The 16,813-nt window shown below is 45.6% G+C and overlaps 1 protein-coding gene across 1 annotated transcript; it reads left to right on the forward strand.

Moving 5' to 3' along the window:
* Positions 1-2,124: 2,124 nt before the first annotated feature.
* On the forward strand, positions 2,125-16,351 carry ACP2 (acid phosphatase 2, lysosomal). Its single transcript, XM_081021143.1, has 11 exons — positions 2,125-2,379; positions 2,978-3,073; positions 3,632-3,718; positions 7,079-7,231; positions 7,560-7,658; positions 7,749-7,838; positions 9,796-9,928; positions 10,027-10,115; positions 10,606-10,712; positions 11,663-11,838; positions 11,934-16,351. The coding sequence occupies exons 1-11, from the start codon at positions 2,164-2,166 to the stop codon at positions 12,068-12,070; spliced, it is 1,383 nt and encodes a 460-aa protein (XP_080877269.1). The 5' UTR covers positions 2,125-2,163; the 3' UTR covers positions 12,071-16,351.
* Positions 16,352-16,813: the final 462 nt, after the last annotated feature.

Consider the following 16,813-nt stretch of genomic DNA (forward strand, 5'->3'; position numbering starts at 1 on the left):
GAGGGGTAGTAGCCGTGTTAGCATCTCACAGCAAAAACAACAGTCTTGTGGCACCTTAAGAAGTGCATTGTGGCAATATGGCTTAAGATTTCATGGACTACAGTCCATTTCATAAGATACTTGAAGCATTATCCTGAGCTGGGGAAGGGGGATTGTAAACACTCAAGGTCAAGGTTCTCATGTTAAAGGCCCATAATAACTTGGGTCCAGGATATCTTAAGGACTGCCTGATCCCTGTTATCGCTGTCATATCGATCATTGACATCTCTGGGGGAGTCTCTCTAATGGTGGTCCTTGCAGGGGTCAGATGCATGGCTTGTAACGACCAGAAGCCAGAGTGACATTAGACAGGCCCCCTTCCTGCTAGACCTCAGGTGCTTGACAAGGACTTTCATGTTTCAGCAGGCATTTTAAGGTAGCTTTCTGTTTGTAGGATGGATTTTAATTGTCTGTGTTCTTTGTACGGCACTTTTAAAACATTTTATGTACACCACTGAAAAATTATTAATATCAAATGGTTTATAAATACCAAAATATCTATATCTATGGATTGTTTGCACATTGCACATTGCACAAGCAATGTCACTGTGTCATTAGTTTTAGGAAAATTACCTATAGATGAAGGGGCTCTTCCTTCTCATCACTTGGGGTGCTTAGGGCTCTGGGACGTGAATTAAAATTGCACTCTCATTTTCCACCAGCAGGGGCTGGGAAAGACAGCTCGATTCCCACCTTTCAGTGGTGGCAACAGAAGCTCCAGAAGCTCTAATGAAGCAGGAGCAATAGTATGCAACAGCCTTTGCCAACCTGGTGCCCTCCATATTTTCTGGGATCTATGGATAAAGGGCAGAATACTAATAATAATACTAATAATAATGTTTTGAATGACAACATCAGTATGGCTGTGTTGACTGGAGCTGATGGGAAGCAGGCAATTTTTCAAGGATTATCTTGTTTTAATAGTATTTTATGTTTTATTATATTAGTGTATATTGAGTATTTTATGTTTTATTATATTAGTGTATATTGTTGTACACTGCCTTGCAAGATGGTATATAAATACACAGACACACACATACATATATATAAGTAATTTCACATTTGAGTTTTTTAAGAACTCCTGGCATGGGCGTTGCCAGGATTTTTGTTAGAGGGGTAAGGACTTTTGTGGGAGGGTAGAAGCGACATGTTTGACCAAACTGCGGGAGGCAGTGGAAGACAGGAATGCCTGGCGTGCTCTGGTCCATGGGGTCACGAAGAGTCGGACACGGCTAAACAACAACAACAGAAGCGACATGATTGGTCAGTTATTAAGTATTTCTATTGTTTTCCTTGATCTGGGGGGGGCAGCTGTCCCCCCACCCCCCTTTCCTACCCCCATGACTGCTGGCTGGATTCCGTCTAGATCTAGTGATTTGTTATTTTTTCATTTGTTGCTAAAGCCTTCAACGTCTCATGTCACCACTTTTGCATCAATTCTGAATAATCCCTGCCCTACACCTTCTGCAGTGCAGACAATCACAAATAATCCATCCAGCTTTTCTGCAATCTCCTTAACCTTTTTAAGCACACCTTTAAGGTTCCCTTCTCGTATCGTCCCACTGCCTCCCTAGCTGGCTTCTGCTTCTGGCGTATTGTGGTTTTTTAATTAATTAATCTCACTGTTATAAGCTACATGCTCCTCTAATTCTGTTTTTAAACATCCCCGATTACCTCGTTTCGCGTTTGTGTGGGCGTGTGCATGGGTTTGTGTCAACATCTGTTCCCGTTTGGGCAAGACTTTCATTGTCTTGCTTTTAATAACTTCCTTGCCTCTGCTGTTTATCACGGTCCACGCCGGCATCTTCGTGCATTCGGTGGCCCCTTTCCCGATCTGCTGTATACTGTATACAGTACTTTATTGTTATTATTGTTGCTGTTATTTTGCATACCCTTTGTGATCGTTGCAGGAAAACCATTTCCGCGACCTCTCCAGGGACTTCCACTCCCTCTAGTGGTTCTTCATAAATAACAGTAAAACACTCAGCCATTTCGCGACTGTCCCATTTCTAAGCAAAATCTCCCTCGGGGAGAGGTGGGGAGGGAGGTCACAAAGTTCAAGGGAATTTCTCAAGAGCCAATAAGCGAGATGGGCACCAGCAGCTTCGGTTGCCGATACTGAGCATGCTCGGGGGAGGTGGAGCATGCTCACTCCCTCTTTCCAAGGTACGGATGCCGAGCGAGGGAGCCTCGGCGCGGATAGGGAGCAAAGCCATGGAGGGTGGAAGGAAGCGGCGGAGCTGGCGGAGCGCCTCTTTCCCGCTGCTGCTGCTGCTGAGTCTCGCCCTTGAGCTCGTCCTGCCGGTCGCCCAGGCTCGGAGCCTCCGCTTTGTTACCTTGGTGAGCAGCAGGAAAGGGAGGCAAGCAAAGAAAGAAAGGGATTAAGGGGGGCGATCTTTTTTGGGGGGGTTGCCACGTGACACAAGGCTTCCCAAGCCCCAAATGGCCAGCAAGGAAAGGGAGGAAAATCTCGATCTGCCCTTTTTAAAACAACAGCAACACACCCATGGAATTCGTGTTGAAAACAAGTGGCTTTTCTTCGCTGCATGTTGCGCTTTGCAATCGAAGCCGAGATCGCGATTCTCCGTTAAGAAAATAATCGAAAATTGCAAGCGTTTGGGTTTAATAATAATCATCATCATCGCCCTAAGTATTGGTATAGCAGGAGCCAGGGAAGACCCAAGAAGATCAGGGTGCTTGGTCCCCATTCCCCCCCCCCCCGCCACGTTCTTTCTTTGCTGCGTATCTACCAGCGCCTTCGGCTATCTTGAGAGCCGGCTGCAGGGCTTGACAGCAACCTCGCCTCGCTTCAGGGTTGGGGTGGAGCAAGAGCCCTAGTGATCTCTGGCCCGAGGCAAAATGCATGGGAATTGGGCAAACAGGAGAGGTAGAGGACGCCAGCACCTGCTGGCTAACGGTGAACTATTTTGGTTTTCAGTTATACCGCCATGGAGACCGCTCTCCTGTGAAGGCATACCCCCGAGATCCCTATCAGGAAAGCGCCTGGCCTCAGGGATTTGGGCAACTTTCTCAGGTGGGTATATGAGAAAAAGCGACCTGTGGGAAACTTTGAACCCCAAGGAAACCCATTTCCCAACAGGAGAAAGCAGAACTATTTTCTTTGAAGATGAAATTGTGTCAAAACATGGCATGTTGTTATTTGTGGTGGTGGTGGGGTAATTCTCCATGCAGCTCCAGTCTGAGGTTTCCTCTTTTGCCACTGCTGCTGCTGCTTTTCCTCTTGGGAGCTATTTTTAGTTCCGCTTTCCTTTTCTCTTTCCTACCCCGGGGGAAATGACAGTGCCTTTTAAAATCAGATAAAGCAATAACTTTATTTAAAAGACAAGAGTTTTCCCTGTTGTTCTTGTTGTTTTTATAAAAGCAAAATATGTGTAGCTTACAAACCTGCAAAACATGTTGCGGGGGGAGCGGAGGGCTGTGTCATTCATTTCAGAACAGATTTTGGTTAACATTTCGTGTGTCAGCAGTGGTCAGGCTGTAACTATTTGTTCTCATTTTCGTTGGTGTGTGGTTGTGCAAGTAAGCACAAAAACCTGCTTTGCTGTTAATTTGTTGCTGTTGATACGCCTAGGAAGGAATGCAGCAGCAGTGGGACCTTGGTCGAGCGCTTCGAAGGCGTTATGATGGATTCCTCAATTCCTCATACAATAGACAAGAGGTTAGTGCATTGTCGCAAATTGCTAGAGGTATCATGACCATGCAGTGTCCTCTTTGCCCTCCCTGTATTAAAATCTCTTTCCTCTCTCTTTCTAAGTAAGTGGCTGAGGAAAATAATGGAACAACATGAAAGCCTGTTTTTTCAAATGGCATCTTCCGTGTAAACAGTTTGTCAAATCCCTGCTTGGGTTAAAATAGCAACGGAACAATAAACAATTGCTGACCAGGGCAGTGATGTAAAGGAAAGTAAAAGGAATAAGATGGCATCTGAGATGGACTGGACTTTGTTTGGCCAAACAGGCCACTCAAGACAAAGGGAATCGCACGGGACACAATAAGAGACTGGGGTACTTGATAAGAGTATAGATCAGATGATTTTCTCCTGCTCTCATGCCAGTGGATGGACCTGTTTGAGCGTGTTTGTTGAAAAATCTCATGAGAACTCTCAGGAGTTCTCTGGTGAGTTGGCCTGTAGTTTTCCACTGCCTTTTTTCTCAGTGATGAAAGCAGATAATGGAAGGCATGGCCCATGAACCAAATTCAGGTAAATATAACAGTAAGAACATCTCCCAAACCCTGTGATGCACTTCAGCTGTCAAGCAGGAATTTATGACGTCTGACTTGCCTTGCCCCATGCACAAAAACCTGCCCAACTGGATTGTTAACCACCTTCTGGTGTTTTTATTTAACTTTGTCTCAGTGCTACTCAGTAAACAGTTTTAAATGTGCATAAAGGACAATATGAAATGGAGCAATAGGCCTATTTTATTCCTGTTAGGAACATTGTTTTTATTTATTTATTTCTACATTTATATCCCACCTTTTCCTCCAAGGAGCTCCAGGTGGCATACACAGTTCTCCTTCCCCATTTTATCTTCACAACAGCTCTGTGAGGTAGGCTAGGCGGAGAGACAGCGACTCACCCCAGATCACCCAGGGAGCTGCCTGGCCGAGTGGGGATTTGAATCCTGGACTCCCAGGTCTAGTCTGGCAGTCCTAACTGTGGCACCGCTGGTGTGGTGTTATAGCATAGCATGACTGTTCTACAGCAGCAGCATATATTAGACAACGTGTTCTTCCTATGCAACAGCTTCTTGTAGGCCCTCAAATTTTCCAGCGAAAGCTACAATTTAAATGATGATGAAAGCTCTTCAGGAACATTTTTATTAGCCTTTGTGCCCATCCTGTTAGAGCTCAACCTAGGTAGGCAACAGCAGTGCTGCTTTGGGGATTTCTTCCTGTGTCAGTTTCCAAGCTAAGTGCTGCTTCATGCGATGGGCCCTGCAGTTCCACCATGGTCAGCTGTGGTCTCTCTTTTGTGTAACACCTCCAGGAGATTTGCATGCCTGGAAACACAGTTCTAGAAACTGTGATTGGCTGAGGCTTCCAGAAGTCTGCTTAGCACACCTAAAGAACTCCACTAATGCTCTTTAGGTGTGTCCAAAGCTCAATCAGTTCTTGTTGCAAGTGGGGTAATTGCTCTTTGGCTGCAATGTGTGAAGTGGCAACGAGACAGAGAACTGAAAGCCATCTCAACTCATCCTCGCCACAGATCATCCCCCATATTATCCGCCTGCTGGCCCAGCCCAGGATGAATTGAGAGCAGGAGCCCTGCTTCTGTTGCCTTCGCTGCTTGTGCCTTCTAAGCTGATGCCCTGCCAATCTGGGTATGCTGCATGTAACTTGCACATATTGCAGAGAGGACATTTTCAAGCCCCACGTCTTTGTTCCCTTGACTGCATTACAGTCATTGCTGACATAGTGGCTGCACCTGGAAATACAGCAGTAGTGGCAACTGAAGAAGGTGTCAGAGGGAAAGTTGCAGAGGGTTTTCTCTTGTGACATGTAGCTTGGGCTTGCTCTGGAGCAATTTGGTCTCCAGGCATCTATTGTTTCTTGGTGAAACAGCATGGTCAAGTGACTTCTATGGGGCTTGAAGGCAAGAGTCTTGGCTCTTGTACATGGGAGTAGGATTGAATAGCTATTGAGGCCTGAAAATTGTACATTGTTTTAAATTTGGCTGTAAGTCATTTTGGGTTGCCTTGGGCAAGATAAAGCAACCAACAAATGTAAATGAATGAATGAACCTGCACCCCACCTCATATGCCTTGTAGAGTGGATATATCGACAAGCAGCACTTTTCTAGTTGCTGCTGAACTTCCTGGAAAAGCCTGTGTCGCACCTGGTCTGATTCAGCCCATTCCTCTCAGAGTTGAAGACTAAATCTAACCCAGGCACCTCTCAGCTTCCACTATCTGTTGCTTATCTTCAGGTAGCTCAGCTTGCTATCTTTTTGGAAGACTAATGGAAAAAAAACTAATATACTGTGTGCTGACAGCTGTCTTTTTAAAAGACTGCGCCAAGCCCACTGAACTCATTTGAGAGCAGACCAAAATATGTGGAGTAAAGGTTCACATTCTGAAATGCTTTGGGGAATAACAACATCAGGTGCCTGTTGAAAACAAAGACTAGTTAAAGAAACAGGGATAAATTAAGGGATTGGGAATTATCTCAAAGGGTGCTTATTTCCACACTGTTTGATTACGTTATGCACTGGTGTTCTTAAGTCCTAGGCTATGACATACACTCCCTTCTTAGAACTCAATTTGTTTATTTGCATAAGTGAAGATTCAAGTGGAATATCCTGTTTGGAGGGAGCTGATTTATTTTGCCCTGCAGGTTTTGTGCTGTCATAGACACACTCCTGTTAGTGACTTGCCCACCAGGGACATTGAAGCATTAAATTCCTTGTGGAGAATGATACGTAGAGGCACATTTGTAGGGCTCTAAGATAGGGGTTACAGACAACATATCTGATTTCCACAGACAACATATGCAGGCTTCTTCAGTCTGTGCCAGTTCCCCTCCATTCCATATGTCCTTTAGATAATTAGGGGACCACTATATGATCTTTCCTTGTAGCTAGCCTAGAACAACACTTTGCATTTTCAAGCCATGATACAACGGCGCTCAGCTCAGCATTCAGCGTGGGTGGCCTGTAGCCTTGGAAAGTGACACACACATAACTCAAGGCTAGAACATCTGTGTTTTGGATTTGTGAAGTTCCATTGCCATTTCTGTAGCTTCCCTAACCACAGCTATGCTTGATTTTCTAGCTCATCTGCTGCCTCTACTTTACTTTCCCTCCCAAGCTCCCATCCTATTTCCTTGCTTTCTATAGCAGCTCAGATACTCAATAGCAATGCGTATCAAATTGTTCTTTGATCAGACTCTGTTGGGACCTGTTTATTGCCGGCTTCCTTGCTATGTCTCTTGTTAAGAGCATGTCTAAATCAGATCAGCACCGCAGCAGAACCATGAACATAAATGACCTTCTGTATTTGATGCTATACTCTGGCAGATCTACATACGCAGCACAGATTTTGATCGGACCCTGATGAGTGCCGAGGCCAATCTGGCAGGACTGTACCCTCCAGAAGGGTGGCAAGTGTTCAACCCCAATATTTCTTGGCAGCCTATTCCTGTCCACACAGTACCTGACTCAGCAGAGCATGTAAGTCACTTTCAGACCTAAGTACCAGTAGACTGGACCTTCTTGCATTAAAAACTTCTCTCTCTCTCTTCAATTGTTTTCATCTACCCTGAATGCTACCATTCCACTTCTTCATCCTGACTCCTTAGCGATTCCTGTTTTGGAGCAAGTTGCATTTCTCAGGCCCCGTTTCACCTGTTTGGAGGCAGGCAGCCTCTCTTAGAAGTATCACTTTGCTTTCAGCAATTAGCCCATTAACAAGCAGATGCAACAGTTAGCATTGCTTGTAAAGATGGATTCACGGTCAAATGATCCTCTTAGTGAACATCTCTATTTTGCCTCTGTCCAGCTCCTGAAGTTTCCATTATCTCCCTGTCCCCGTTACGAACAGCTGCAAAATGAGACCCGGCAGACAGCAGAGTATGTGAATAAGACCATCCAGTACATGGTATGCCAAGCTTGATGTACTTCTCTATCTCTTTATACAACGGTGGCGGCATGGAGAGATGGAAGAGCTGACTGTCCTTTGCTCCTGCAGGGATTTCTGGAGATGGTGGCAAACAAGACGGGAATTCAGGATGTCTCCCTCGAGTCGGTCTGGAGTGTATATGACACACTCTTCTGTGAGGTGAGCTGTCCATCTGTAGTCATTAGTCATTTGCCCTACAACCCATTTAGTATCAGAAGCTGTCTGTGCTCTTGGCTCTAGAACCCAGGCTCAGGGGCCAAATGCAGCCCTCAAGGCCTTTTTGGCAGCCCTTGGCAACATGAGGTGTGTTGGCAGCCCTTGCACTGCCGGATGAGGAGGTGTGAGGGCTCTGACAGGGTCCTGGAGTCTTCCTGTCTCCTTCCCAAAGCCTAGTTAGTACTTTCCTAGCTTTGGGGAGGAGTTGGGAGGGCTCTGGGACCTTGCCAGAGCCTTGGCCTCCTTCCAAAAGTCTGGTGCCTTGGTTAGCCAGCAGTATGAGGACTGTGGGGGGTCAAATTTGGCCTCGCTTCTCCCCCCCCAAACGGGTGCGACAAAGCCGTGTGTGGCCCACAGGTTCCATGCTAAATTACTCTTGTGGCCCACTTGGTATGAAAAGTTGGACCGCCCTACTCTAGGCCACATTCTCTCTCCCCAGGCTACACCTCTTGCTACCCCTGCTTTGCACCTTCCTTGAGTGCTTTTGCTTGCTTGGAGGATGCAGAGCTAGCTGTGTGTGTGTGTGTGTGTGTGTGTGTGTATAGAAAGCTCTGGTCTCTGTGTGGCTGTAACATAGCCAGCTGCACAAAAGAGTCACATCTGTTGTTCCACCCACTTTTTGCCTTTGTCCTCACCCACCACTGACATGTGACCACCCAAACAAATTAACAAACAGCCCCCCCCCCAAGATTTTAAAAACTGGGAGGGGGCAAAAGGCCTTAGTGGGCACCAAGGGAGTTGCCCACTACACTAGGGGCTCCATTTCTGGCAGACCCTTCCACATGGCCCTAATTGAGGTCTAGGGATGTGGGTGGCACTGTGGTTTAAACCACTGAGCCTCTTGGGCTTGCCGGTCAGAAGGTTGGCGGTTCGAATCTGCACAATGGGGTGAGCTTGTGTTGCTTTGTTCCAGGCTCCTGCCAACCTAGCAGTTCAAAAGCATGCCAGTGCAAGTAGATAAATAGGTACCTCTGTTGTGGGAAGCTAAATGGCGTTTCCGTGTGCTCTGGCTTCTGTCACGGTGTCCCGTCGCGCCAGAAGTGGTTTAGTCATGCTGGCCACATGACCTGGAAAGCTGTCTGTGAACAAACACTGGCTCCCTCGGCCTGAAAGCGAGATGAGCACTGCATCCCATAGTTACCTTTGACTGGACTTAACCATCCAGGAGTACTTTACCTTTACTTAATTGTGCTCTAATGGGAAAACTGCATTGAGAAGCGAGATGATCGCAAGAGAACAGAGCAGATTTGAAACTTCCTTCCGACACAATTTCTGTTCACAGAAATTCTTTTATGTGGGAAAGGCTTATCCTGTCTACTTTAGAGTCAGCCACAGATGTGCGAAGAAGCTTCCCTTGTCAAGTTGAGAAACAGGTGTTAGTGCAACGTTAAAATTTGCATAATCAGTTTTAACTTAAAAGTGCGAGCATCACAGTCAGACACGTTAGACCTGAAACTCCATGCAAGTAATAATGAATATTGTGTCACTTGGATAAGTAGATTGGGAGTTTACAAAATGAAGGCTACCGGAGGCTGTTAGGAAAGCACAGTTCCTTCCTCTGCATCCCCAACCCTTGAGCACACCAAAGATTTGAAAGCAAAGTATTTTCTCTGCATCCCCAACCCTTGAGCATACCAAAGATTTGAAAGCAAAGTATTTTCTCTTCATGAATTCTGATCATAATGACTGTTGAGTTTTGATCCAAACAGTATTGCTTTACAAATTCATCTGTGGTCCTGGGTTGAGGCGTTTAAGTTCAGAGGGCAAAGATTTGCCTTAGACCATAGGACTAGCTCATCCCCGGACCGGCGGCCAGAACTCGGGGGGGGGGGGCTTTCATTCTTGTTCGCCTAGTTTGTATCTCTGAGTGGCCTCTCTCTCTCTTGCGACATCTTTCCAGAAAACACACAAAAAACATCTTCCCGATTGGGTAACTCTCAATGTGATGACTCAGCTGAAGCAGCTGAAAGATTTCAGCTTCGAATTCCTCTTTGGGATCCACAAACGGGTGGAAAAAGCTCGTTTGCAGGGTGGTAAGTGAAAGAACATGGAAGGCAGGTTGGGAAGGAGTGGAGGAGCATTCATTCACTGGTCAAGAACTAGGTTCTGATAGTTTGTTCTGTTTCTGCAGGGGTCCTTCTGTCTCAAATAAGGAAAAACCTTACTCTTGCTGCAAATGCCTCCACACCTCGCCACTTCAAAATGCTAATGTACTCAGCAGTAAGTTTGTTTCTGGGAGCTGTGCTTGCCTTCTCCTTATTACCATCTTGTGAACAAAAAAAAAACCAGCTGCAGCTTCCAGCAGAGATTCTCCTGCTCTGTGAAAGAAATAAGCAAATTAGCACTTCCGTCTCTTTGCAGCAACTACAGATGCTACAGAAAAACCCCCAGATGCTCTCACAAGCAACAGAGAACTTTGTCACTTAGCATCACCTTGTAGTGCAGTTCCCAATGTTCCGCTTAGTTTATTTATTTACTTACTAAATGTGTTAGTCGCTTTATCTTGTCCAGGGCAACCCAAAGCAACTTACAGCCAAACAGGGTGTTGAAATAGGTGCCAGCCTTTTTTCCATGGTGCTGGAGCCCCTTTCTTATTCTTCCTACCAGCACTTGGGAATCTCTGCCAATCTGCCTTTTTCTGAAATGTGGTTTTAAGTCCCCCTTCCATATGCACAAAGGAGATGTTCACATTTTTCTTCCTCTTTCTCAGCATGACACAACCCTTGTGGCACTGCAGATGGCTCTGGATGTTTACAGCGGGAGGCAACCACCATATGCCTCGTGTCATATATTTGAGCTGTATCAGGAGGATGATGGGTGAGGGCTTCATGAAGCATATCAGTCAAAGGAAATAGTATTCAGAGGCAATAATCTATCAGCCTGCTGTACCTTAACTTTTGTCCACATATTCACAGGAGATGAAATGAGGTAAAAGTAAGACTTGCAATCTTAAGATGAAGAAGGGTTTATACTTCTCTCCCCTGTGCTGATGGAGTTACCAGTGAATATATTAGTAAAGCCTTACGTCTGATATGACTGTGATAGAATTCCAAGCAGGAATATCAACAGTATTTTTATGCATCTCTGAATTTAAGAACACCTGACAAAGTACATATAGTATATTCCTGTTAACAGTCCTGTTTGTAACCCAAGGTACCACTGTACCTTTATGAATTATTTGTAAGTAACATCCAGTCTAATTTTTAGTTTTTGCCCCTTGCTCAAGAACAAGGAGGGACGCGGGTGGCGCTGTGGGTAAAAGCCTCAGCGCCTAGGGCTTGCCGATCGAAAGGTCGGCGGTTCGAATCCCCGCAGCAGGGTGCGCTCCCGTTGCTCGGTCCCAGCGCCTGCCAACCTAGCAGTTCGAAAGCACCCCCGGGTGCAAGTAGATAAATAGGGACCGCTTACTGGTGGGAAGGTAAACGGTGTTTCCGTGTGCTGCGCTGGCTCACCAGATGCGGCTTTGTCACGCTGGCCACGTGATCCGGAAGTGTCTGCGGACAGCGCTGGCCCCCGGCCTCTTAAGTGAGATGGGCGCACAACCCTAGAGTCTGTCAAGACTGGCCCGTACGGGCAGGGGTACCTTTACCTTTTTTTCAAGAACAAGGAGGGACAACCCAGCATTTGTTAATTTCTAGCATTTCTCATACATCTAAGGGTGGAAGGGGGTTGTATGGTGATTCAGGGCTTGATTCCAGTAGAAAACATATGAAGACGACGGCAAATAATCAGAATCTCAGTTCCTCTCTTCCCTGTTTTGCTCCTAGTAACTTTTCAGTGGAGATGTTCTTTCGGAATGAGAGTGGGAAGGAGCCTTACCCAGTGCAGCTGCCTGGCTGCGCACAGCGTTGTCCCCTGCTGAATTTCCTGCAACTCACCAAGCCTGTTATTCCACAGGACTGGAAACAAGAATGTCAGATAGCAAGCACCATAAAAGACACAGGTGAGTGGAGGCTGTTCCAGTAGATAAGCCAAAGGAGGACTGAAGTGATTTCAAGTGCCAGAAGCAAATTTTTTTTTTCATTTCGCCCTCTGCAGAACTTATTGTGGTTTTGGCTGTCTGTGGATCCATCCTCTTCCTGCTTATTATCCTGCTCCTCACAGTACTCTTCCGTTCCAAGTCCCAGCCTCCTGGTTACCGGCACGTTTCCAATGAAGGAGAGGAACAGCCTTGACATTTGCTCCAGCCCCTCCTGAGGCAGCAGGAGAGCACAGTGCTGACTCTAGAGACAAGAGGGGCTTCTTTCAGTGACTAAGGGTCTTCTTCATTTGTCCTGATTGGTGCTTCTAAGCCAAAAGGCCCAGACTCTGCAGTGGAGCTGTTGTGACTATCGGATGCAGTCGAGCTGCCAAGCGAATAATACAGTCATGAACTAGGAGTGAAATGCAAACATGATTTGGGGTTGCTTTTTGCCAGTACGTGACTCGTTCTATCAAAAACCCCGTCTTCAATATGCTGAAGTCTCTGCTAGTGGTGCAGAATGGGCAGCCTTCCCAACTGAAACCTGCTGCTCCTCAGAAAGCCTTGCTTCCACCTGGCAGTTGTTACTTGAACCTCCCTGAACTGTGGGAAAGGGGCCTGGTGCTATAACTGCCTTCTCCAGCTGAGTTATTAACTGGGAACCAAACCACTGCCTCTCTGTCTTACGTACTTGGCTCTTAGCCACTGGGTCCATACAGAAGGATAAGGTTGGGGCTGGACCCAATCTTACATAACAGAGGAAAAAATGACTTTCTCAAAAGCAGCCTTCTTCCCATTTGTCACTGACTACAGAAATTCAGTAAGTGGAACGCAGTACACTTCCTCTGTCTCCCCACTATTTTCAGCCTCAACGTATTCTTACAAAGCAGTGCAGCTTTGTGTTTAGTGGGAAGTGAACTAGTGGAATTTAGAAGTGCTTATTAGCAAAGGCCTGGCTAGAATCATTCTTTAAATGCCCTATATCATGTACAATATTCTGTACCAGCAGAGATTCAAAGAAAATCTGCTGTTTTAAAAACAAAGGTAAGTCTCTGAGGCAGAAAAAGATGCAAACGTAGCTAAGTATGTTGCCCTATAGAAAGAATCTTCGTGTATCATGTGTAGCATGAGAATTTCACGGTAAGGGTCTGCAGCTTTTGTGGAAAACCCTCCTATCATGCCACACTTTATAGATGACGGCATACATATTCTTTCTAATACATCTTCAAGCACTTTCTCATCTGACATGCAAAGAACACAAAAATAATCATCTCTGCTGTTCTAAAAACACAAGAAATTAAGAACACTCACCACTGCACACAAATGTCTTGGGTACAAACAAGAAGACAAAAAGCAAGCCCATACCCAGTCTTGAACAGAAGTACTTCTGAGCATATACAGAATGTGTTTCCTTCATGCTTGAAAAACTACAGCTTACCTGCTCTCTACATACACTAAGGAATAAGAGTCCAGGCATGATTGCAAACACAGGCACGAGTTCCCCAGCATACTTTGCAATCAAATAACACAGTCCTCCTCTCCAAAAAACTGAACACACTCTTTGCTTTTCTCTCCTCCCCGCTGCTTCCCATCCCCTTTCAGACATAGCTCCTCAAAACAAGAAACAACTCTTCTCTCTGCACATTTCTCTGTCCTGCTCCCATAGGCAAGAAAGCCTCATTCCTTCATCTTCACCCAGGGCTCAGTCCAGGAAATCTGAGGCCAAATCCAGAAAACAGAGTCTTTCCTTTCCCTCCTTAAAAGTAGCCCATGCTGGTTTTTCTCCCCACCTTTCCTAAGTGCAGCAACTGAATTCTTCAGAAAAGAATCAGAGGCTTGAAAAGAACAAGAGGTGCTTCATAAGAACTTCACTTGTTTGGTGTTTTCCCTTGGATGCAGAGAGGAAGCCAGGATTTTTAAATATGGGAGCTGGATGAGAAAGCAGCTCTGCTGAGTGGGAAGAGTTAGTTACTGGGAGAACAGCAATCAATGTTTAAAATGGCCAGTGCAATTATTATTTTTTTAATGAAAAAAAGTGCCAGTACTCACCATGAAGTTCTTACAGTAAGTGCTGCACTTTTAACATTTGGAGGGGGGCGAGGTGCCGGCACTGCATATCCTTGAATACCCCTAGGAAAAAACCACTGGAAATAACAGACATATCTAAGCATGGGATTGTGGGGAGTTGGCAGTCCTAATCTTTCCCCCAGAAAGATGTTCTGCTCATTCTGAGGCTTCAGCAAATACATTAAAATAAACAGAGTATTCCTGTCCCTCACCACATTACCCATCTTCCTAGTAATCATATTTATTGATGCTTCCATAGCAACTAGCGCTATGCAAGAACCACCCTCCTAGGTTTTCCTAGGTTTCATGACAGTGGCCAGTCAGGTGCCTATGGGAAGCCTACAAACAGGACCTGAGTGCAACAGCACTCTCCACACTTGTGATTCCCAACAACTACTTTCAGAGGCATACTGCCTCCAACAATGGAGGTGGAGCATAGTCCCCATGAATTTGTCTTTCAAAGTCACTCAAAGCCACTTTCTGCGCTGCAGCTTCTCACTGTTGATAAGAGACCTGAAGAGTTCTGGGTTGACAAAGTCCATTATATTCTTGCAGAGAAGCTGGTAAAATGTGGGCTGCATGAGGTAATTGTTTAGGGGGATTTGTAGCACTGGCAGAGGAAGGGGGTGCCTGGGTGTCATCCCTTGGGGGGTGACATCACCCCTCACCCCCCTGGGATGCTTGCCCCACCCCCACAGGCAGCTAGCCCCCCCCCCCCCAGTGCACAGCATGTGTGCTGCTTCAGGTGCTAGAGCAACTAGCTCCGCCTCTGATTTGTAGCTGATTGACTGACCAAACCCAAAGAGTGCTTACTAATGGTTCCTCCTCATCGTGGATAAAAGTGACGAGTGGGGTGCTGCAAGGTTCTGTCCTGAGCCCGTTGTTATTCAATGTCTTTATAAACTTGGATAAAGGCAGGGCTGTTTTTCAACTGGAACTCACCGGAATTCAATTCCAGCACCTCTCAGGTGGGCACCATTGCCATTATAAGAGAAGGGAGGCATTCATGGTGAGTTCTGGCACCTTTTTCCAGAAAAATAGCACTACGTAAAGGTATTGAGCATATGCTCATCAAATTTGCAGATGACACCAAACTGGGAGGGGTAGCTAATGCCACAGAAGACAGAATCAGGATTCAATACAGTGGTGCCTCGCAAGACGAAATTAATCCATTCCGCGAGTCTCTTCGTCTTGCGGTTTTTTCGTCTTGCGAAGCACGGCTATTAGCGGCTTAGCGGCTATTAACGGCTTAGCGGCTTTAAGAAAAAGGAAACAAACTCGCAAGACGTTTCGTCTTGCGAAGCAAGTCCATAGGGAAATTTGTCTTGCGGAATGACTCAAAAAATGCAAAACCCTTTTGTCTAGCGAGTTTTTCATCTTGTGAGGCATTCGTCTTGCGGGGCACCACTGTATGACCTTAACAGACTGGAGAACTGGATCAAAGCTAAGAAAATTAATTTCAATAGGGACCAAGGTAAGGTTCTGCACTTAGGCAGGAATAACCAATGGGGACACCTGGCTTGCCAGTAGAAAGTGAACTCAGGGTCTTAGTGGACCACAAGATTAAGGTGAGTCAACAGTGTGATGCAGCAGTAAAAAAAGCTACTGCTATTCTACGCTGCATCAACAGAAGTATATTGCCCAGATCAAGGGAAATAATATTCTGCCTTAGTCGTACCACACCTGGAGTGCTGTGTCCAGTTCTGGGCACTACAATTTTAAGAAGGATATTGACAAGCAGCAACATATGCAGAGAAAGGTGACCAAGATGATCAAGGGATGAGAGGAGATATGATAGCCATCTTCAAATATCTAAAGGGCTGTCACATGGAAGATGGAAAAGTCTTGTTCTCTCCTGCTCCAGAGTGTAGGACCAGAACCAATGGATTTAAGTTACAAGAAAGAAGATTCCAGCTAAACAACCAGAACTTTCTGACAGCAAGAGCTGTTCAACAGTGGAAGAAACTTGCTCAGAAGGTGGTTGGCGCCCCTTCCTTAGAGGTTGTTAAGCAGATGTTGAATGGTCATCTGTTATGGATGCTTTGGTTGAGATTTCTGCATTACAGGGGGTTGGACTAGATGACCCTCAGAGTCCCTTCCAACTCTACAATTTTATGATTCTATGAACCTGCATATATTAATTTTTCCAACTGCTGATCACCCAACTGCATGGCATGGCTCCTGCAGGGCAGGATGCAAGCACAGAGCCAAATGAAGTCCAGCACAATGGGTTGATTACATGTATTTCCTGCAAGCCAGGTAAAAAAATCAAGAGGGGCAAAATTTAAAGTTGTCTGCTTTGGTACAAATTGAGGGCATAAAATGTTTCTGTGATTTATTGTTTGAGTCTATGATTGTTGTCTTTGTAATTCACTTGGATAATTTTCTTAACCTCCCCCCCAATTAAAAACCAAGTGGAGAAAATCAAGACTGGACTCTTGTTCTTTCTTCCTCTGAGCAGGTTTTAGAGCTGGACCAAAAGGGGGGGGGGTGCAATTGCAAAATACATCTTTTTGCATCATGGATCCTAGTGAGAAAACATTTCCCCCCAAGGGAAAACCTGCCTTTATGAAAGTTGTCTGTATATACTACACTTTATTTTACTGTTTCTTTATGTAAATTGATGTATTTATAGGAGTGAGTTTACAGGGTTCCACCTACTCTGCGCATTTATATCTGGTGTGCAGTTGGAACATCTTGAAACTGCTTCTTTTTAAGGAATCAAACTTGAGCATATGGAAGTAGAAGCAGGGGAGGAGATTACGAGGTGAGTTGAGCAGATTTTCAACCAAGTTTGCAAAGATGGGGCTCCTGAACCTTTTTCTTCCTACTATGGTTATTATTCTTTGATTCCTGCCCAATAACACTTCTTTTGTTCCATAGCTCTTAC

The sequence above is a fragment of the Podarcis pityusensis genome, assembly GCF_964106645.2.
Source record: "Podarcis pityusensis genome assembly, chromosome: 1".
NCBI lineage: Eukaryota > Metazoa > Chordata > Lepidosauria > Squamata > Lacertidae > Podarcis > Podarcis pityusensis.

Excerpts from the sequence above, each read along its gene's own strand:
- ACP2 (XM_081021143.1), top strand. The coding sequence starts at position 2,164 with ATGCTCGGGGGAGGTGGAGCATGCTCACTCCCTCTTTCCAAGGTACGG. Across the intron at positions 7,839-9,795 it reads ATGACACACTCTTCTGTGAG|AAAACACACAAAAAACATCT; the intron begins GTGAGCTGTCCA and ends ACATCTTTCCAG. Across the intron at positions 10,713-11,662 it reads CTGTATCAGGAGGATGATGG|TAACTTTTCAGTGGAGATGT; the intron begins GTGAGGGCTTCA and ends TTTTGCTCCTAG.